The 24162-nt window shown below is 38.4% G+C and overlaps 1 protein-coding gene and 1 pseudogene across 6 annotated transcripts in view; one reads left to right on the top strand and one right to left on the bottom strand.

The window, feature by feature from the left end:
- Positions 1-24162, top strand: part of CA2H3orf20 (chromosome A2 C3orf20 homolog) — a 100280-nt gene that overhangs the window by 14519 nt on the left and 61599 nt on the right. For 4 of the 6 annotated variants that reach the window (XM_019825118.3, XM_045051998.1, XM_045051996.1 and 1 more), the window contains exons 6-8: positions 2585-2704; positions 9596-9737; positions 10797-11069. In XM_019825118.3, the coding sequence (XP_019680677.3) occupies positions 2585-2704; positions 9596-9737; positions 10797-11069 (535 nt within the window). The remainder of the gene's footprint in view (positions 1-2584; positions 2705-9595; positions 9738-10796; positions 11070-24162) is intronic. The other 2 variants (XM_045051997.1, XM_045051999.1) reach the window with 2 other exon arrangements.
- Positions 20869-21998, bottom strand: LOC109497013 (annotated as a pseudogene).

Genomic DNA, 24162 nt, shown 5'->3' with positions numbered 1-24162 from the left:
TGGCATGTCTGTTCCAGATGCTCCCCTTTAAACAAGCCTAGAGCTTGGGAAAAAAAAAAATATATAAATGAAGGACTGATCTGTTCTTTTTGGAAAAGCATTAATCCTAGAAGGACTTGAATTAGCTCTTACAGGGCATTTAAAAGAAGATCCAAATGCTGTTGACATATTTTACATGACTTTTGCTTTTCTGGACCATCTTACTGCATGAGGTAGACCAAAGCTGTAACTGGGTCTGGAGTAGTCTTCCCTTAAAGCTACAGCTAGAATATACCCCTTGCTTAAGGAAGCATTTCCTTGGTGATAAGCCTGCTTCCTGCCTTTTCTCCTTTCCCGTACATACTAGTCTGCCTTGTCATGAAAGAAAACTGGACTGCTCCTTGATTTTCAGTTGTTGGCAATATTACTAAGTAAAACATATACAAAAAAGGAAAACAAATAATCTTGCCATCTTTATTTACATAATTCCTATTTTTCATTTTTGTAATCTCCTTTTTTGGTTCCCCTCCCTCCCTCCCTCTCTTGCTCGCGCACGCTCTCTCTCTCTCTCTCTCTATACGTATATATACATATGTATACGTATATATACATATATATGTATATATATATACGTATACATATACATATGTATACGTATATATACATATATATGTATATATACGTATATATATACATATGTATACGTATATATATACATATATATGTGTATATATATGTATATATATACGTATATACATATGTATACGTATATATATACGTGTATATATACGTATACATACGTATATATGTATATATACATATGTATATATATATACGTATATACGTATATATACGTATATATATACGTATATACGTATATATATACGTATATATATACGTATATACGTATATATATACGTATATACGTATATATATACGTATATATATACATATATATACATATATATATGTATATATACATACATATATATATATGTGTATATATATATACATATATATATGTATATATACATATATACATATTAATATACATATTAATATATATATATACATATATATATGTATATATGTATATTAATATATATATATACATATATATATGTATATATACATATATACATATTAATACATATTAATACATATTAATACATATTATATACATATAATTATGTATAATTAATTAATTATATGTATATAATTAATATACATATTATACATATTAATATACATATATTAATATACATATGTATATTGGCATATTGGTATATGGCATAATATACATAATATACATATTAATATATATATATTAATATTAATATATATATATGTATATATATGTATATATATACGTATATATATATATACATATATATATATGTATATATACATATATATATATGTATATATATATATATACGTATATATATACATATATATACATATATATATATATATTAATACTACAATTTTCCTGCCTCTCAGTTTCCTTAACTGAGAGACAAATGTTTGCCAACATAGCTATATATTTTAATAATTGTCGCTTTAATTCATTGTAGACTTTTAATGTTCAGGTTCTATGATTAACCAAATGCTTAGGTTTTCAGTTTTCTACTATTAGTATAATATGCATCGCAATATGCAACTTCAGTTTCTATTGGTTAAGATTGATTAAGAGGAATTATTGGGGCAGAAAATTTCAATATGTGTACAGCTCTTACCAAATACTATTTTCTAGATGGATTTTGCCTATACCAGCATGGTTGACTGGTTTTATCCCATCTTTACCAGTATTGGCTGTTGTCAGTTCATTTCTGCTAACTTAGAAGGTACTGAAAGTTATCCTGATCTTAACTTTTGTATCACTAGTGAAGGTTATTATTTGCACGTGTGCAGTCTCTGGTTCTAGTCTTTATCTATTTAGGTCAGGTCTGCCATTTTCTTTAAGAATTTGAATGAACCATGATAAGTTGCTTAACATTTCCTAACAATTTCATGCCTAACCAGCGAAATGACCATATTTGGGTAAAGAATGAGTCAATGATTTGATGAAGTTTATGTAAGTATGATCACGATTTTCCGCCAGTGATGGGGGTGCTAAATTTTAATTCTCAAGTGGTCGGATATCAAATGATTCTATGTGAAACAGTGTGATTCTGCAACAGCCTGATTTGTTGTTGAAGAAGCATCTGATTTCAGTGTTCTGGATAGAGAATAATTGGCCCAGTGTTTATTCCCTCCACCTAGCGCCACACTTATACCTGCATTTGCCCTCGCAATAATACCATCACCTTCTGTGCTTGCTGTTCCCGGCTCCCTGTGCTGGTGTCATTACTCTCTTGAGGGATACTATAGTGGGGTGAGGGGTACCGTCGGAAAGGAATCTTAAAGATTCCCCTTAATTACTCTGAGCCTGCTCATGCATTAAAAAGTCTTTTTCTTCCAAGATGTGGTTGTTTTGTAGCAATCAGGGCACTTTAGAATATCTACTCTACCATACTGTCAGAACAAAAAATGTAATACTAAATTTTTGGTTACAAGAAAAATTGAAAAGTTGAAAAAAGAGTTCCTCCATCTTCCACTCCAGATTCGTCTGTGAGCACTCCAACCATGGGTGTGAACTCACCTTACCAGCTTGTCTACGAGTCATCTACTGGCTGTCTGAGCTTTTCCCTCTCAACTGGAAGGGAAGTCAAGAAGAAAACAGGTAACAGAGGATTCCAGCAAAGAGCTCTTAGCCCATCTTTGGGGGAGGGGGTGGGGGAGGGGATAGAGGATTCCCAGTGCAGGTTAATGAGATGCTTTGATTTAGTTTTCTGATAGGAAGGGTACATGGCTGTCCTGCCTGTTGGCAGAAGCTATTGACACAGATTCTTTCCCAAAGAAGTTGACACATCTCAACCCAGTCACTCCACAGTGCAGTCTCATCATTTGATTGTTTTTACGTGCCCTCTGTTCCTGGTGATGTGGTTCCCTTCACACAGTACAACATCCCTATCAAACCTACATCTTCCATCCCCCTCAGTATCCCAAACTCACCCCCTCTATCAAGAGAGAGATCTATGTTGCTCCTACTCACACAGCCAGTGGGGGAACGAGTATCTGAAGAGACGTATTTGGATACCAGACCTAACAGCATGTCCCAAACTGGGCTGATTCATGCAGAAAGAAGAGAAAGACATAGAGGGACCTGCTATCCCACGGAGGAGGACACACAACAGAAAGAAAGGCTTAAGACAAAGAACAGGTGGCAGTAGACCAGATAGTATAGCGGCAACCATGCAGCCAGAACCTCAGAGAAATAAGTTGGGAGTGGAAATGGCAAGGCAAAGTCTCATGGAATTTCCAGTTACCTTCTCCCCAACCAGCTGTGATGGCAGATGGTGGAATGGGGTAGGCAGGGAGGACTGTACTTGCAAAGTAGGTGGTGGAAGGATCAGCAAAAGGTAGGAATGCTCAAAGACTGTCCAGTTGTCCAGTGTCCCACAGACACTGGCGGTAAGGCTGGAAGTTGAGAAGTTTGCATTTTATTTCTGACCCTGCCTCTTGCTGACTATGTGATTTGCCTTCCTCCAGGCCTCATTCTCCATATCAAGCTCCTCCTGTGTCTTCAGTTAGTGAACAAATGTTTAGTGAACAATTGCTAGTTATCATTCACTGTTCTAAATCCTGGGGGTATATATGAGGACTCTAAGACAAAGAACACCTTCCCAAATGGAACTGACATCTTCAGCGTCCTTGTTTGGAGTAGATCCAGCTGCCCCCTCTCGTTTCCCAAGCTCCTTTACCTCTGTTGATGTGCTTTCTGTCACTGTGGTTCAATAACCCACAGCATCATTTCCAGCATCCCAATTTATGTGCTCCTGGTTTTATTATATCCACTCCTGAGCTGGCCCTAAATCAACAGAATCCCTTTGGGAGAAGACAAAGTATCTTCAAGATAAACTGTGACTTCATGATTTTTCCTCCTAATGATCTTGCAGGTGATGCCTTCTGTTGGCCTCTTTGTCTGTCCAACTGTTTTCCTCTGCTACCCCACCAAAATGTGATTTGTCATGATGTGCATCATTCTGACTAGATGTATTTTCGTGGTGTTGCATCTGTTATAGGTTCTTGATATGTTTAGAAACTAGTCTCATACATGCATGCCAGAATGGATGATTAACTTTCTCTAATAGTTTGTAAGTGACCGTGTAGACCTGTTTTGCCCAGGAATGTCCCAGTTTATGCTTATTGTTCTGACATAACATTTAATGATGCCCGCTTTCACTCTAAAAACTTTCCCAGTTTGTATATGTTGTACAGTTATTCTGGTTTTAGGCCACTTTGAATTTTGGACCTCTGCTCTCTGTTCATGCACATGTGCTATCACACCTTACCAACTGCCCCCTTTGCAGTTCTAGGACCAAGCAGACTTGGAGTAGACAGGCTTCAGGAGTTGAGTCTACTCCCTGAGGGAACAGCAGCTATTTTTGGAAAGTAGCCCAACTTTACAGAAGGAGAACTGAGAGAAGTCTGTCAAAAAATGGTTCCTGGTTGGAGTGAGAAGATATCACCCTCAAGGATCCAAGGCAACTAGGGCCAAGCCAGACATGAATGGTCAGACTAGAAGATGTTTCAGGAGGTCAGCCAGCTGCTAGCTGGGACTCAGGGCCAAGTCTCTGGTCTTGGGTGGCAGGAGGAGTGGCAAAAGGGACCAGAAACCACTCATAGTGGCAGATACCAGAGATGGTATCCAAGTACCAGCCAGAAAGCCGAAGAGTTGGCTGACAGTGAGGAAGACTTCATTTTGAGGCACTCAGGACCGAGCTGGAGCCTGAGCAGTGGCCCTGGCTTGAAACTCATTTTCATTCTTGAAACCAGGATGAAGTTGAGCCTACATATATTAAGAGAGAGCATGTGGCTCCAGTTGCGTGGGCAGCAGAGGCTCAGAAACATGTGGACCTGAAATGATGCCTCTGGAATTTTAGTCATGGAGAACTATCTCCACAAGTTCATGTCACCAAATCCTTATACCAGCTGACACCTGCCACAGGGTTATAACTGTGAAAATAAGTGCAATAAGCACAAAACATTGCCACCCAGAGTTGAGCAGGCAGAAGAAAGAATAAGCAAATTTGAAGATAGAACAATTGAAATTATTAAATCTGAAGAACAGATTTTTAAAAAGTAAACAGAGCCTAAGGGACCTGTGGGACACCATCAAGGAGAATAACATACACATTGTGGAAGTCTCAGAAGGAGAAGAGGGAAAGGGATAGCAAGAATATGTGAGGAAATGAAAAGTCCCAAGTTTGATGAAAGACATGAGTATAAACACCAAAGAAGTTTGACAGACTCCAAGTAACATGAACTCAAAGAGACCCACACCAAGATACATTATAATCAAACTTTCAGAAGACAATGACAGTGAATCTGGAAGGCAGCAAGAGAAAAGCAAATCATTATATGCAAGGAATTCTCAATAAGATTATCAGCAGGTTTCTCATCAGAAACTTTGGGGGCCACAAGGTACCAGGGCTGTATATTCAGAGTGATAAAAGAAAAAAAACCTGTCAACCAAAAATCCTATATTCAGCTAAACTGTCCTTCAAAAGTGAGGGAGATATTAAAACATTCCCAGATTGGCAAAACCCAAGGAAGTTCATGACACTAGACCTACCCTTCAAGAAAAGCTCAAGGGCGTCCTGCAAGGTGAAATGAAAGGTCACTAGGCACCTTGAAGCTGTATGGAGAAATAAGGATATCAATAAAAGAAAATACATGGGCAATTATAAAAGCTAGTATTATTGTAATTGGTTCATAACTGTACTTTTTGTTTTTTACATGATTCATTTATTTCTTAATTTTTTAAGTGTTTTCCTTTTATTTTTGAGAGAGACAGAGACAGAGAGACAGAGCACAAGTAGGGGAGGAGCAGAGAGAGAGGGAGACACAGAATCTGAAGCAGGCTCCAGGCTCTGAGGTGTCAGCACAGAACTCGACGCGGGGCTCGAAGTCACAGATTGTGAGATCGTGACCTAATCCAAAGTCGGATGCTAAACCAACTGAGCCCCCCAGGTGCCTCTGTTTTTCAAAAGGATTTAAAAGACTTATACATTTAAAGAAACAATTACTAGTTTAAAAGCTAGTATTACTGTAACTTTGGTTAACTACAAATTTTGTTTTCTACATAATTCAGAATACTAATACATTTAAAAAAATCATTAGTTTATGTTTTGGTGCATATACTAAATAAAGATGTTATCTTGTTGGGGCACCTGGGTGTCTCAGTCAGTTAAGTGTCTGACCAGCTCAGGTCATGGTCTCGCGGTTCGAGCCCTGTGTTGGGCTCTGTGCTGACAGCTCAGAGCCTGGAGCCTGCTTCAGATTCTGTGTCTCCCTTTCTGTCTCTTCCACTACCCTGTTCACACTTCTCTTTTCTCACCCTTTCTCTCTCTTAAAAATAAATACACATTTAAAAAATTATAAAGATATAATCTTGTAACAACTGAAAGAGGTGGGAATGAATCTGTTAAAGGAGAGTTTTTGTAAGTTAAGCTGATAAAAATTCAAATTAGAGTGTTAGAACTTTGGGTTGTTAAATGTAATCCCCACTGTTTCCCTCATTGTAACCACAAAGAAAATAGCTATACAATATACAAAAAAAACAAATGAGAAAGGAATTTAAATATCACACAATCAACACAAAACAGTATTGTAGGACCTGAGGGACCAAAGCCATAAGGCATTTAGTAAACAAAAAGTACAATACTAGTATCAGACAAAATAGACTTTAAATCAAAAAAGATTACAAGAGGGGCACCTGGGTGGCTCAGTCGGTTGACCATCCGACTCTTGATTTTGGCTCAGGTCATGATCTCACAATTGTTGAGATCAAGCCCCATGTCGAGCTCTGTGCTAGGCGTGGAGCCTGCTTGAGATTCTCTCTCTCCCTCTCCCCTTCCCCTGCTTGAGCATGCATGTTCGTTCTCTCTCTCTCTCTCTCTCTCTCTCTCTCTCTCAAAAGTTTATAAGAGAAAAAGGACACTGGTATTAATAAAATTTTCAATACAACAAGAAGATATAATAATTATAAATGTTTATCCACCTAATGACAGACCATAAAAATATCTGATGCAAAAAAATATATAGCTGAAGCAAAAACTGACAGAATAAAGACAGTTCTACAATAGTGGTTGAAAATTTCAATACCCTACTCACCATAATGGAAAAACAACCAGGCAAAAGATAAGTAAGGAAAGAGAGGAAATAAACCAATTAGAGCACAAACAACAAAACAATACACATTCTTTTCAAGTGCACATGGGAGATTTTTCAGGATAGGCCATATGTTAGGCCACAGATTTTAAGTCTCAATCAATTAAAAAGGATATACAAAGTATCTTTTCGGGCCACCATGGGATGAAGTTAGAAATCAATAACAGAAGGAAAACTAGAAAAAAACCACAAAATTGTGGAAAGTAAATAACACATTCTTAACCAACAGATTAAAGAAGAAATTGCAAGAGAAATTAGAAAACAGAGATGAATAAAAATTAGTATACAATATACCAAAACTTACAGGATGCAGCAGAAGTAGTACTAAGGGGATAATTTACAGTTTTAAGGGCTTACATTAAAAGATAAGAAAGACATCAAATAACCTAACTTCACAAGTTAAGGACCTAGAAAAGGAAGAAGAAACTAAAACCAAAGCTAGACAAGGTAAAAAATACAGATTAGAACAGAGAAAATGAACAATCATACACCAACAAATTAGATAACTTGCATGGAATGGATAGATTCCTAGAAACACAAAACCTACCAAGACTCAGGAAGAAGTAGAAAAATGTTGATAGATCTATAAATACTATGGAGATTAAATCAGTAATCAAAAACCTACCAACAAAGAAAACCCCTAGACCTGATGGCTTCAGTGGTGAATTCTACCAAACATTTAAAGAACTAATTACAATTATTCTTCATTCTCAAAGTTTAACAAAAAAATAAGAGGGAACACTTCTCAACTCCTTCTGTGAGGCCAGCATTACCCTGATACCAGAACCAGACTAGGACACTACAACAAAAGAAAACCACAGATAATGTCCTTTATGAACATTGATGCAAAAATCTTCCACAATATACTAGCAAACGGAATTCAATAGTACATTAGGGATTATACAACATGACACCAAGAAGGATTTATTCCTGGAATGCAAACATGGTTCAATAACAAAACTCAATCGTAGAGTGAAGGGGAAAAAAAACCACATGATCATCTCAGTGCAGAAAAAGCATTTGACAATTCAACACCCTTTCATGATTAAAAAACACTCAACAAACTAGGAATAGAAGTAAACTACCTTCACGTGGTAAAAGTCATGTGAAAAACATAGAACAAGCATCATATTCAGTGATGAAAGATGGAAAGCTCTTCTTCTAAGATCAGGAACAAGGAAAAGGTACCCAAGTTCACCCCTTATATTCAACTTAGAACTGGAAGTTCTAGCCAAAGCAAGATTGAGAAGAAAAGGAATAAAAGACGTTCAAATTGGAAACATACAATTTGGAAACATATCCAAATATGTATGTTTCCATGTATCATGGAAACATACACATTATATATATATATATATATATATATATATATATATATATATATATCCATCCATGTTCCTAGCAACATTATTCTCAATAGCTAAAACATGGAAGCAACCCAAGTGTCCATCAATGGATGAGTGGATAAAATGTGGTCTATACATACACATCGGAATATTGCTCAGCCTTTAAAAGGGAGGAAATTCTGACACATGCTATAATGTGGAAGAAGCTTGAGGACATTATGCTAAGTGAAATAAGCTAATCACAAAAAGATAAGTACTATATGGCTCTACCTGTATGAGGTATTTAGAATAGTCAGACTCAGACAGAAAGTAAGGTGATGGTTACTAGAGGCTGGGGGGAGTAGAGAATGGGGAGTTGTTACAATTTAATGGGTAAGAGCTTTAATTTACAAAATGAGAAAGAGTTATAGAGGTAGATGATAGTGATTGTTGCACAGCAGTGTGAATGTATTTAATATCACTGAACTGTACATGTAAAAATGGTTAGGATGGTAAATTTTTGTTACATGTATTTTACCACAATATGTAAAAAAAAAAAAAAGGAAAAAAAAAAAGAAAAAGAAAAATGCAGTCTTAGTCTGTCGATACACACTGCCCTCTGCAGAAGGCCCAAGATTAGCCAGCGTCGGAGAAGTGTTGCAGCCAATTGAGTTGGAACTGAGATTTTCTGTCTTTAATCAGAAGTGTCAAAAGGGAATCACTTCAGCATGCATGGCAGCCCCAGGCCCAGGCTGTCCTGGGGAAACATAGCTGGGTACGCCACTCTGCACGTGCCTGTTCCTAACACGTTCTTAGTTGACTCACAGAGCAGTGTCTCTGTGTTATAGTGACATGCCAGGGATTCCCATCCCCGGGAAGCATGAATGATGCCCCCCGATTATTTTGACTATCAAGAGAAGTTGCTATCCTCTCCCTGCCACCTCACCCCCATGTAAACATGACGTCTTAAGAAACTATCCTCTAGAACCCCTCTTTAACTTCTTCCTCTCCAGCCACAGGCAGATCAAAAAACTTCGAAGACATACCCATGTCACCCCTCCAACGAGGACTCGGAAACTCTGCCTCTGACAGTATGGAGTTCAGCGACCCCTGCCCTGAGGCCCGAGAGAAGCTGCAGGAGATGTGTCGCCTTATGTGAGCGCCTGGGTGGTTGGGGGCAGACGCGAGCATTGGGTATGGCTGCCAGCTACCTGTGTGTGCATGACGGGGAATTCACGGAAGTGTCTGAGCAGGGCCAGGAAGTGCCAGCTGCCCAGTGCCCCCAACGACAGTGACCAGTGATGGGGTGATGGCCATCCCTCATATGCATTAATGTCCCTACACTCTCACCACTCACAGTCCTTTTCAGCCCTCACTATAACCTGATGAGGAAGAAGGGGTATGCCCATTTTGCGGATGAGGAAACCAGTAGCCGGAGCAAGCCAATAAGGTATTGCCGGAGGTCCCACAATTTGGTGGACCTGACACCAGGCCATTGATCTTAGCCTTCTCACCTTTTGCAGGGCTCCTTACACTTTTTAGGCTTTGTGCCTTGAATGTTTATTTCTTAACACAGTTTGTCAGATGTTTTCCTACAACAGCAGCAGCAGCAGCAGCAGCAGCAGCAGCAGCAGCAGCAAAAATCCTCTCAGAGCAAACAAAAAACATTGACCTGGGTGATTAATGATATCTATGATTTGGGGTCCCACAAGTCCTAGTAAGTTAGTCTACATTTCTCCAAAGGCTCAGACCATGGGCCATAAAGGATTTAAAACCTAGCCCCATCTAAGGCATATGTCTTGGGCTCCCATGGGCCATCATTGCAGCTACAGAACATGGGAGGAGGGAAGCTACCCAGTTTGCCCTTTATTGTAACATTCTGGATGGAAACTCTTTCTTTGTAACCTCAGGAGTGGGGAGTGAGCAGAGTCCCCAGACCCTGCCCTCCAGACTCCCCTTCTGTACTCAGTCCCACTCCATGGGTCCTCATCCCATTGGAAATCAGGCAAGGAATGGTTTCAGAAGGGTACCAGGGCCTTCCCAGTTCTTCCTAAGTACTGCCTTTAGGATGAGGGGGAGTGGGGTGGGCACAGGTACTTTGGGGACAGAGAAATGGGACGAGAGTCTTGGGAGCTGGGCAGGGGCTATAGAGAGAGTGTTCCTGGTGAGTAAGAGCCAAGTGGCTAGAAGATATGTTGGTCTCCTTCCCTGCAGAGAAGCTGAAAGGGCCTCGTGGAAAGGGAGGAATTTCTCCTACCCCATGATCTTTCGCAACTACAGGGCAAAGATGCCCTCTCATCTAATGTCAGCCCCGAAAGGGGACGCTCAGACCCCTCACCCTCCAGGTGCTCAGACTTCCACTCCCACCCCTCACCAGCCTCCTGCCCATCAACAGCCCCACTTCAGCCAACATTCTCAGGAGTCTAAGACATCTAAGAAGGTCATCAAGTTGCATTACACCTTCTGTGATGGGTCCTCCTTCGTGTAGTATCCTTTTATTTGCTGCTGCCCCTTCTCCCCAACAACTCAGCCCCAGAAAATTTCTGGGTTTGAACAGGCTTGATTATTTACTTTGGCTTTTCACCTGACCAGAGAAGCCTGGTCACAGGTTCTTCAGGACATTAAGCATCTGTCCAGGTCAGAGAAGGCTCTCTTTGGAGGATGTCTGGGTGGGAAACAGTGCATCAAGAAGTCACCTTGGAGGGGCGCCTGGGTGGCTCCGTGAGTTGAGCATCTGGCTCTTGATTTTGGCTCAGGTCATGAGATTGAGCCTCGTGTTGGACTCTGCACTAACAGAGTGGAGCCTGCTTGGGATTCTCTATCTGCCTCTCTCTTTGTCTCTCAAAAATAAATGAATAAACCTAAAAAAGAAGAAGAAGAAGAAGTCACCTTGCAGCCCCGGTCCTGTCATTCACTCCCCAGTAGGCAGTGGGACTGGACCAGATGCCCAACTCATTTGGCAGCAAGGCTGTGAAGCCAGAGAGGGCAAAGCATTTATTCCAGGTTCTGCACTCTGAGTTGGATGATACGTCAAAGAGAGGAGACACTAAGCCAGACATTCTTGTCCCTTCTTTGTAGGAACAGATGGTATGACTCAATTTAATGTCACAAAAGGAATTTGGTGGCAAAGCCAGGCCCAGGTTCAGGGCCACTTCACCTCCATTTAGGGACCTCTTTTTTGGCACCATTTTTATGCCTTCTAGGATTGTTTCCTCCAGCAGAGAATAGGAGATGGGGGATGGAAGGGAGCCTCATTTAATAATAAAACCTCTAGGTACTTAGTGGCCCATACCTTTGGAGGAGAGGGAGCTCTCTGAACTCTCGGGCTGCCCAGCAGCAGTCCCCCCTCACTTCATTTGGCCTCCTCTCCGACTGAACTGGGAATTCAGAATTTAAGCACCCTGTCAAAGGAGTCCTATTGTTTCTCTGACTGTAAATGAATCCATTCATCACACTCTGCTCAGCCTTGCTTCCAGTGAGCCTTGTCATACTGTACATGGCAAACTCCTTCCAGGGTAGCTGCTGCTTGCTGTGGGTCAAGGGCTCTCCTTTCCCCCTTTCCTATTCTTCCACTGCCTTGAGTAGGATCGTCTTCCTGAGCCCCTGGAAAAGCTATGTCTGTGAATTCTGTTGCTATCAGCAGGACCAGAGTAGGTGGGCTAGAGCACAGTCTGTTCTCTTCCCTGTTCCAGAATCCTGAGGTTCCCCTGGGTGAGACCACCCCAGACCTGCAGGCCATGCTGCTGGCATGCTTGACTCATATGCCAGAAATAACCACATCCTGGCCATCAACGCATTTCCTCTTTGGGAGTCCCAAGAGGCTGGGTTCTAGGCCCAGTTCTTCTTGGTGACCCTGCACAGGTCACTTCATCTCTCTGGGCCTCACTTCCCTTCATTCGAAGCTGAGGAAGTTGGACCCAGTGATCTTGATAGAGAAATTCTGTGTTACTGCGTTCAAATGGCCAAAGCACCCATGCAGCTGTTGGATCCCTTGGAAGTAGAGAAAATGTTTGGAAGATGTTTTCTGGGCTCAGCGATTAATTCTGGTCCCATGGAGATTGCTGGACAAAACCTCAGGTAGAAATGGTTCATCTGCCCTTGGGATGCCAAAGAGCTCCCAGCCCTGATTGGTTTGCTCTTTGTCAACACCAGACCCCAGAAACCATCCCAGTATTCTTTTCATTTGGGTTTCATTCATTCCATTGTCAGCACCTCCTGGATGTCTTGGCTCAGCTGCCCATTCTCCCCTCAAACTTCCCTCAAAACCTTTTTTCATATGCACAGACAGACTCATCACATTAGAAACAAACCCTAATCACAGTGCACAGTGCTGTGCTCAGCCCTGTGCCCTTAAGGGTTGGTGGAGCGCTCAGAACCACTCTGTGTGTTGTTTTTTAAATATGGTAAAATATACATAACATAAAATTTATCGTTTTAACCATTTTAAAGTGTATCACTCAACGGCATTAAGTACATTCACAATGCTGTGCAGTCATCACCACTATCTAGTTTCAGGGTGTTTTCATCACCCTGAAAGCAAATCCCATGTGTCTGTTAAGCAGTCACTCCCCATTTCCCCTCCCCTGTAGCTCCTGGGGACCACTAATCTGCTTTTTGCCTCTATGCATTCACCTGTTTCAGATATTTCATATAAGTAGGATCATGCAATATGTGGCCTTTTGTATCTGGCTTCTTTCACTCACATTAATGTTTTCAAGGTTCATCCACATTTTAATATACATCACTGCCTCTTTTTTAATTGACATTTACATAGCATAAAATAAAAATATTTTAATATATACAATTTAGTGGCATTTAGTGCATTTATAGCGTTGTGCTACCATCACCGCTATCAAGTTCCACAACCATTCCATCACCCCAAAAGAAAACCCTATACCCATTAAGCAGTTTCCTGTTACTTTCTGTTTTCCCCTACCCTAGCCCTGGCAACCACCAATCTGTTTTCTATTTCTTTTGATTTGCCTATTCTGGTCACCTCATGTAAATGGAATCCTACAACATGTGACCTTTTGTGTCTGGCCTCCTTCACTTAGCATAATGTTTTCAAGGTTCATACATATTGCAGCATGTCTCAGAATTTCTGTTATTTATATTATAACGTGTGTGTGTGTGTATAAAATTTTGTTATATGGATATTCCACTTTTTTCTAATTCATTCATTTGTTTATGGACATTAGACTTTCCCCACCATTTGGCTATGAACATTCTTATAGAAGTTTTTGCACACCTGTTTTCAATTCTTTTGGGTCTATACCTAGGAGTAGAATTCCTGGATTATACGGTAATTCTATGTTTAACTTACTGAGGAACCTCCAAAAAGTTTTCCACAGTGACTGTGCTATAATATATCCCCACCCACATGTATGAGGGTTCCAGGTTCTCTACATTCTTGACTACACTTGATACATTTCAATTTTTAAATTCCAGCCATTCTAGTGGATGTAAAGTCATATCTCATTGTGGTTTTGAATAGAATTTTTCTAATAACTAACAATTTCAAGTATATTCATATACCTTCTTTGTGTATCTTCTTGTAAAAATGTGTATTCAAGTCTTTTGCGCATTTTTTTATTGTCATTTACTTGCTGAGTTGTAAGTGTTCCTTTATATATTGTAGATACTAGATCCGTATCAGACATATGATTTGCAAATTTTTTTTCCTATACTGTGGGAAGTTTTTTCACTCTTGCTCACCCTCTTTGGTATGTGGAAGTTTTTAATTTTTATGAAGTCCAGTTTTTCTTTTTTTTATTCCTTGTGCTTTGGGTTTCATATTTAAGAAACCATTCCCATGCCTGTGTTGTCTTCTAAGAGTTTCATACTTATAGCTCTTACATTTAGGTCTTTGATCCATTTTGAGTTGATTTTTGCATATGGTGCATATGGTGATAGAAAGCTCCAACTCCATTCTTTCACATGTGATTCCCAGTTCCACCTCTATTTCTTGAGTAAACTATTTTTTCACCATTGAATGTTCTTGGCACCCTTGCTGAAGATCGTTAACCGTAGATGTATGAGTTTATTTTTGTAGTCTTAATTCTATTCCATTGATCTGTATGTCTTATTGTGCTCGTGCCACAGTGTTTTGATTATTGTAGCTTTATAGTAATGTGTTGAAATCAGGAAGTTTGAGTCCTTCAACTTTGTTCTTTTTTCAATATTTTTTTGGTTATGTGGGGTCCAGTGCAAGTCCATATGAATTTTAAAATAAGTTTTCCATTTTTTGCAAAAAAGATTGATGAAATTTTGATATGGATTGAATTTAATCTGTGGTTTACTGTGGGGCATATTGCCATGAATAAGATGAAGTCTTCCAATTCATAAATACTAGCCACAAATGATATGAAATGCTGTATGAACAACTAAAACAATAAAAAGGAAATGAACAAAAGGAAATGATGCCATTTACAATAGTGTCAAAAAGAGTATTTTGATAAGGATTGCACTGAATATGTGTATTGCTTTGGGTAGTATTGATATTTTAACAATATTTGTTCTTCCAATCCATGTGCATGGAATGTTTTTCCATTTCTTTGTGTCTTCTTTAGTTTCTTTCATAAGCTTTCTATAGTTTTCACTATACAAATCTTTTACCTCTTTGATTAGGTTTATTCCTACGTATTTTATGGTTTTTGGTGCAGTTGTAAGTGGGATTGACTCCTTGATTACTCTTTCTGCTGCTCCATTATTGGTGTATAGAAATCAACCAACTTCTGTACATTTATTTTATATCCTGTGACTTTGCTGAATTCATGTATCAGTTCTAGCAGTTTTTTGTGGAGTCTTTTGGGTTTTCCATTTAGAGTATCTTGTCACTGCAAAGAGTAAAGTTTTGACTTCTTCTTTACCAATTTGTATGCCTTTTATTTCTTTTTGTTGTCTAATTGCCGAGGCTAGGACTTCCAGTACCCTGTTGAATAACAGGGGTGAGAGTGGACCTCCCTGTCATGTTCCTGACCTTAGGGAGGAAGCTCTGTTTTTCCCCATTGAGAATGATATTAACTGTGGGTCTGTCATATGTGGCCTTTATGATGTTGAGATTTGTTCCCTCTATCCCCACATTCTTGAGGGTTTTTATCAAGAAAGGATGCTATATTTTGTCACATGCATTTTCTGCATCTATTGAGAGGATCATGTGGTACTTATCTTTTCTTTTATTAATGTGGTGTATCACGTTGACTGCTTTGTGAATATTGAACCAGCCTGCAGCCTGGGAAAATACCACTTGATGATGGTGAATAATTCTTTTAATGTACTGTGAATTCAATTTGTTAGTATCTTGTTGAGGATTTTAATATCCAATTTCATCAGGGATATTGGCTTGTAATTCTACTTTTTAGTGGGGTCTTTGTCTGAATTTAGAATCAAGGTAATGCTGTCTTCAGAGAATGAGTCTGGAAGCTTCCTTCCATTTCTATTTTTTAGAACACTTTTAGGAGAATAGGCATCAATCCTTCTTCAACTGTTTGGTATAATTCCCCTGGGAAGCTATCTGGCCCAGGACTCTTGTTTGTTGGAAGGTTTTGGATAACTGATTCAATTTCTTTGCTGATTATGGGCCTCTTCAAATGTTCTGTTCCTTCCTGTTTCAGTTTTGGTAGTGTGTGTGTTTCTAGGAGTTTGTCCATTTCTTCCAAATTGTCCAGTTTGTTGGCATATAATTTTTCATAGTATTCCCTTATAATTTTTTGTATTTCTGTGGTATTGGTTGTGATCTCTCCTCTTTAATTCGTGATTTTATCTATTTAAGTTCTCTCTCTTTTCTTTTTGATAAGTCTGGCTAGATTTCCTTCAAAAAAAAAAAAAAAACCAGCCTTTAATTTCATTGATCTGTTCTACTGGGGTTTTGGTTTCTACATCTTATTTCTGCTCTAATCTTTATTGCTTCCTTTCTTCTGCCAGCTTTAGGCTTTATTTTCTGCTCCTTTTCTAGCTCCTTTAGGTGTAAGGTTAGGATGTGTGTATTTGGGACCTTTCTTGCTTCTTGTGATAGGCCTGAATTGCAATGTATTTTCCTCTTAGGACTGCCTTTGCTGCATCCCAAAGGGTTTGGACTGTCATGTTTTCATTTTCATTTGCTTGCATGTACTTTTAAAAAGTGCTTCTTTAATTTCCTGGTTAACCCATTCATTTCTTTTTTGTTTTTAAGATTTTTTTTTTTTTTTTTTAGCATTTATTCATTTTTTGAGAGGCAGAGAGACAATATGAGTGGGGAAAGGACAGAGAGAGAGGAAGACACAGAATCTGAAGCAGGCTCCAGCCTCTGAGCTGTCAGCACAGAGCCTGACATGGGGCTCGAACTCATGAACAGTGAAATCATGACCTGAGCCGAAGTTGGACGCATAACTGACTGAGCCACCCAGGTGCCCCCCCATTCATTTCTTTAGTAGGATTTTATTTAACCTCAATGTTTGAGGGCTTTCCAAATTTTTTCTTGTGGTTGATTTCAAGTGTCATAGTGTTGTGATATGAAAATATGCATGGTATGATCCTGATCTTTTTGTACTTGTTGAGGGCTGATTTGTGACTCAGTATGTAATCTTTTCTGGAGAATGTTCCATGTGCAGTCGAGAAGAATGTGCATTCTGTTGCTTTAGGATGAAATGTTCAGAATATATCTTTTAAGTTCATCTTGTCCAGTGTGTCATTCATAGCCATTGTTTCCCTGCTGATTTTCTGCTTAGATGATCTGTCCATTGTGGTAAGTGGGGTATTAAAGTCTCCTACTATTATGGCATTATTATCAATGAGTTTATGTTTGTGATTAATTGATTTATATGTTTGAGTCTTGCAAGTTGGGGGCCTAAATATTTACAATTGTTATATTTTCTTGATGGATAGACCCCTTAATTATGATATAATGCACTTATTCATCTCTTGTTACAGTCTTTGTTTTAAAATCTAGTTTGTTGGGGCGCCTGGGTGGCGCAGTCGGTTAAGCGTCCGACTTCAGCCAGGTCACGATCTCGCGGTCCGTGAGTTCGAGCCCCGCATCGGGCTCTGGGCTGATGGCTCAGAGCCTGGAGCCTGTTTCCGATTCTGTGTCTCCCTCTCTCTCTGCCCCTCCCCCGTTCATGCTCTGTCTCTCTCTGTCCCAAAAATAAATAAACGTTGAAAAAAAAATTAAAATCTAGTTTGTTGAAGTATGGCTACTCCAGCTTTCTTTTGATGTCCATTAGCATGATAGATGGCTCTCCATCCCCTCACTTTCAATCTGCAGGTGTCCTTAGATCTTAAATGAGTCTCTTGTAGGCAGCATATAGATGAATCTTGTTTTTTATCCGTTTTGATGCCCTATGTCATTTTATTGGAGCATTTAGTCTATTTACATTCAGAGTAATTGTTGAGAGATATGAATTTAGTGCCATTGTGTTACCTATAGAGTTGGTGTTTCTGGCGATGTCCTCTGGCCCTTGGTAGTCTTTGTTGCTTTGGTCTTCTTTTTTTCTCCACTCAGAGTGTTCCCCCTTAAAATTTCTTGCAGGAGTGGTTTAGTGGTCACAAACTCCTTTAGTTTTTGTTTGTTTGGGAAACTCAAGCCAGCATTCTAGAATAAACAATTCTAAAATTTGTATGGAACCAGAAAAGACCCTTTATAGCCAAAGTATTGTTGAAAAAGCAAACTAAAGCTGAAGGCATATAACTCCAGGCATCAAGCTATATTACAAAGCTGTAATCATCAAGACAGTATGGTTCTGGGTTCTCTAACCCAGAAATGGACCTACAAATATATGGCCAACTAATATTTGACAAAACAGGAAAGAATATCCAATGGAAAAAAGACAGTGTCTTCAGCAAATGGTGCTGGAAAAACTGGACAGCGACATGCAGAAGAATGAACCTGGACCATTTTCTTACACCATACACAAAAATAAATTCAACATATATGAAAGACCTAAATGTGAGATAGGAAACCATCAAAATCCTAGAGGAGAAAACAGGCAGCAACCTCTTTGACCTTGGCCATAGCAACTTTTTACTAGACATATTTCCAGAGGCAAGGGAATTAAAAGCAAAAATGAACTATTGGGACCTCATCAAGATAAAAAGCTTCTGCACAGCAAAGGAAACAATTAACAAAATTAAAAGTCAATGGAAATAATGGGAGAAGATATTTGCAAATGACATATCAGATAAAGGGTTAGTATCCAAAATCTATAAACAACTTATCAAGCTCAAAAAGCCAAAAAGTCCAGTGAAGAAATGGGCAGAAGATATGAATAGACACTTTTCCAAAGAAGACATCCAGATGGCTAACAGACACATGAAAAGGTACTCAATGTCACTCATCACCAGGGAAATACAAATCAAAACCACAGTGAGATACCACCTCACATCTGTCAGAATGGCTAAAATTAACAACTCAGGCAACAACAGATATTGGCAAAGATACAGAGAAAAAGGAACCCTTTTGCATTGCTGTTGGGAATGCAAATTGGTACAGCCACTCTGGAAAACCTAGTGGAGTTTCCTCAAAAAATTAAAAATAGAATTACCCTACAACCTAGCAATTGTACTACTAGGAATTTATCCAAAGGATGTAAAAATGCTGATTTGAGGGGGTACATGCATCCCACTGTTTATAGCAGCACTGCCAACAATAGCCAAATTATGGACAGAACCCAAATGTCCTTTGGCTGATGAATGGATAAGGAAGATGTGGCATGTATGTGTGTGTATGTATGTGTGTGTGTATGTATGTGCATGTATATATACACATGTATGTATACACACATGCATGTATATACACATGCATGTATATACACATACATGTGTATATACACATGTGTATATATACACATGTATGTGTATATACATGCACATACATACATACACAATGTATTATTACTCAGTGATCAAAAAGAATGGAATATTGCCATTTGCAACAAGGTGGGTGGAACTAGAGTGTATTGTGCTAAGCTAAATAAGTCAGAGACAAATATCATATTTCACTCGTGGAATTTAAGAAACAAAACAGATGAAAATAGGGAAGGGAAGGCAAACTGTAAGAGACTCTTAAATACATTGAACAAACTGAGGGCTGCTGGAGGGGATATGGGTGGGGGGATGGGCTAAATGGGTGACGAGCATTAAGGAGGACACTTTTTGGAATGAGCATGGGGTGTTATCTGTAAGTGATGAATAATTGGAGTCTACTTCTGAAACCAATACTACACTGTATATTAATTAACTTTAAATAAATTAAATTTTAAAAAGAAGATATTTTGGAATAAATTTAACCAAGGAAGTGTCAGACTTGTACACTAAAAACTACAAAATACTGTTAAGATAAATTAAAGAAGAATGAGATAAATGGAAAGACAACCCATGTTCATGAGGGGTAACTGATTTCTGGGTGTTGATCTTTTATCCTGCGATTTCCCTTTGCATGTTTCTAGGAATTTTTTTTTTCCAAGTAGGCTATCTAACCTGTAGATGTAAAATGGTTCATATACTTCTCTTATATGTCTCCACTGTCATTTCAGATTTTAGAAATTTGAATTTTCCTTTTTTTTTTTTTTTTTTTTTTTTTGGCAGTCCAGTTACAGTTTTCTCAATTTTGTCGATCTTTTCAAAGAACCAACTTTTGGTTTTGTTGGTTTTTTCTGTTGCTTTTCTGTTCTCTATTTTGTTTCTGTTTCTGCTAATCTTTATTATTTCTTCCCTTCTGCTAGCTTTAACTTTAATTTGCTCTTCTTTTTCTAGTACCTAAAGTGGTAATTATGGTTATTTATTTGAGATCTTTCTTCTCTCCCTTTTTTAAAAAGCTTATTTATTTATTTTGAGAGATAGAGAGTGAGCAGGGGAGGGGCAAAGAGAGAGAGAGAGAGTGTGAGTCCCAAGCAGGTTTCACACTGTCAGCGCAGAGCTGGATGTGGGTCTCGAACTCACAAACCATAAGATCATGATGTGAGCTGAAATCAAGAGTGGACACTTAACCAACTGAGCCACCCAGGCGCCCCTCTTCTTTCAGTGTGGGTATTTACGGCTATAAATTTCTCCTTGACCGCTGTTCTCACTTTATCCCATAAGTTTTTCATTGTTGTTGGTATATTATTCCTTTAGTAGAAACTGTGGTGACACCTGGGTGGTTCACCTGGTTGAGCATCCAATTCTTGATTTTGACTCAGGTTGTGATCCCAGAGTCATGGGATTGAGCCCTGCATCAGGCTCTACACTGTGGAGCCTGCTTGGGTTTTTCTCTCTCTCCCTTTGCCCCTCTCACCCACTCATGGACTCTCTCTAAAATAAAAAAATAAATAAATTGTTAATGAGAAATTATTTCAACACCTGAAGACCAAACTACAACAGAATATTCCATAGGTTCAAGATTTTAAGACATTCTGGAAAGAGTTTTCTGTAAAGTATATCCTTTCTGTGGCATGGCATCATCATTCTTTAAAAAAGTTACTGGAAAGGCATCATTTTCACCATCACCTACATAAACCATTCGTGTATAATTCACTCCCTCTTGTAACCGTTTGTCTACCAAAACTACATTTTGCAAATATTTTTTTTGGAACCTATTGCAAGAATGAGCATGATAATTTTTCACAGAGAGATGACGATTGCTATCAAAAGATGTTGGATTTATAAACATATTGTCTGACACATCATGAAAACTGGTAGCTTCTAAAACCCCATCCATGAAGACTGAATTTGAATCTGAAATAATGATACAGCCAAATTTATCCTTTTTATAAGGTAAAGTTCATCAAGGCATTGATGTCACTGGTCTTTTCATCTTTTCTTATACCTTCATCTCCCAAATACTTAAAGACTTTGCCCATAAATTCTGTCCAAAATCCTTTTTCATAAGAATCTTGTAGTTCCATAGGAAACTTTTTCTCTGGAGCACACTGTACAATCCATGCATCGCTATTGTCATCTGTGATTATATTGTCAAAGTAAAAAACGAGCAAAGTTTCATGGTTCCAAAAGCAAATTTGGGTCACCAGTATTACTGTGTTCCTGTGTGGATGATTCTTTGAGCACTACGAATTAAACTGACTTAGTATTTCTAAGACAATTTTACTTCAGAATAGAGCTTACATTAAGCAGTCATGACAATCTTCAGTTTTAAACACCAGCCAGATTCTGACCAACATTACTCCTATTCTATATGCAGGGAAGAATGTCTTGTTTTGGAGCAAAGAAACAGAGACTTCATAACTCCAGCATTATTACAGTGGAACATCTGACAGAAAACCTATCAGGTCGCCTTGAATGTAGGAGTAGGCACCTAGTTGGGGGTCATTCCCTGTGAGGTGCATGTTGGAGAACAGGAGCAGCAGGCTCGGCTGTGTCCCCAGGGCTTCTCACTGACCTGGGCCAGGTGTTGGCAGCATTCCTGGCCTCTGTGCCATTCCCATGGACTCTGTCCTCCAACCTCATTCCTGTGTCTTATCCTGTAAGTTTTGATGTGTTGTATTTTTGTTTTCACACATCTTTCTAATTTTCCTTGTGATTTCTTCTCTATCCATTGGTTGTTTAAAATGTGTATTGTTTAATTTGCACCTGAGAAATTTCCAAATATCCTTCTGCCATTGATTTCTAGTTTCATTCTATTGTCCGAGAAGATACTTTCTAAGGTTCCAATCTTTTAAAATTTATTGAGACTTGTTTTGTGTCCTAACATATTGTCTCTATCAGAGAATGGTCCTATGCACTTGAGAAGAATGTGCATTCTGCTGCTGTTGGGTGGAGTGTTCTGTTATGTCTAGTTAGTTTATAGTGTTGTTCAAATTCTGTTTTCTTTATTGACCTTCTGTGTAAGGTAGTGAGGTAGTGAAGTCTCCAACTTTTAACTTTTTAAGTCTCCAACTTAAAACTTTTTCTATTTTTAATCCTGTAAATTTTTGCTTTATATATTTTGGGGCTCTGTTGTTAGGTATATATATGTCTATAATTGTATCTTCTCTAGGTATTGACCCTTTTCTCAATACATAATGTCCTTCTTTGTCTCTTATAGAAATTTTTAAAATCTGTTTTCTCTGATACCAGTATAGCCACCTCTGCTCTATTTTGGTTACTATTTGCATGGAATATATTTTTTCCCATCATTTGACTTTCAACATAGTTGTATCTTTGGATTTCAAGTAAACCTCTTATAGACAGCATATAGTTGGATTTTTTTAAATTCATTCTGACAGTCCCTGCTCTTTGGTTGCAGAATTTAATCCATTTGTATTTAATGTAATTGCTGATGTGAAAGGACTTAATTCCACCGTTTTACTATTCGTTTTATATATGTCATTTTTTTGCTCCTCAGCTCCTCTATTATTACCTTCTTTTGTGTTTAACTGATTTTTTTGTAGCATTCCATTTTTATTCTTTTCTCATTTTCTTTGCCCCATATTTTTTAGTTATTTTTTTAGTGGTTACTCTTGTATAATGGACTTTAATAGTGTCTCCTAAAAATTTATGTTCACTAGAACCTCAGAATGTGATCATATTTGGAAATAGGGTCTTTGAATATAAATTAAGATGAAGTCATTATTGGCTTCCAATCCAATGACTTGTACCCTTAAGAAGAGAAAGCAGGGACCACAAAGAGGGAAGAAGACCATGTGATGACTGAGGCAGAGATTAGAATTATGCATCTATAAACCAAGGAATGCTGAAGATTCTTGGCAACCACCAGAAACTACAGAGAGGCAAGGAAGGATTCTTCTCCAGAGCCCCCAAGATCATGGTCCTGTCAGCACCTTGATTTTAGACTTCTAACCTCCAAAACTGCGAGAGAATAAATTTCTGTTTTTCAGGTTATCAGGTTTGGCCTGGATGTTATAGCAGCCCCAAGAAACTAATACACTTGAGTATTATAATTGACAAGAAACTAGTTTGAATTAATACCAACTTAGGCTTAATAATATATAAAACTCTGCTCCTATACAGCTCATCCTTCCTCGTTTATGTTGTTATCAGAAGTTACATCTTTATATGTGCATTGAGTGCCATTAACATAGATGTACAATTACTGTTTTGTGCATTTGTCTTTCAACTTATACAGGAAAAAAGAGGAATTATAAATCAAAATATAATAATACTGGTTTTATATTTACTTATATAAACACCTTTACTGGTGTTCTTTTTTTTTTTTTGTATGGCTTTAAGTTGCTGTCTAGTATCCTTTCACTTCAGCCTGAAGAACTAGCATTTCCTGTAGGGTAGGTCTACTAGTGGTGAACTCCCTCAGCTTTTATCTATCTGGAAAGCCTTAATTTCTTCTTAATTTTTGAGGGATAGTTTTTTTCAATATAGAATTCTTGGTTGGCAGTTTTTCTTTCAGCTCTTTAAATATTCTATCCCAGTGCCTCCTGGCCTCCATGTTTTCTGATAAGAAATTGCCCTTAACCTTATTAAAGATCCCATGTATATGATGAGTCTCTTTTCTCTTGCTGATTTCAAGATTCTCTCTTTGTCTTTTGGCAGTTTGATAATAATGTGTCTCAGTGTGACACTCTTTGAATTATTCTCCTTGGAATTTGTTGAGTTTCTTGATTGTGTAGATTCATGTATTTCATCAAATTTGTGGAACTTTCAGTCATTATTTCTT

Source organism: Felis catus, chromosome A2 (assembly GCF_018350175.1).
Source record: "Felis catus isolate Fca126 chromosome A2, F.catus_Fca126_mat1.0, whole genome shotgun sequence".
Classification (NCBI taxonomy): domain Eukaryota; kingdom Metazoa; phylum Chordata; class Mammalia; order Carnivora; family Felidae; genus Felis; species Felis catus.
Note: the sequence above shows the minus strand (reverse complement) of the source record. Positions and strands in the feature narration are given on the sequence as shown.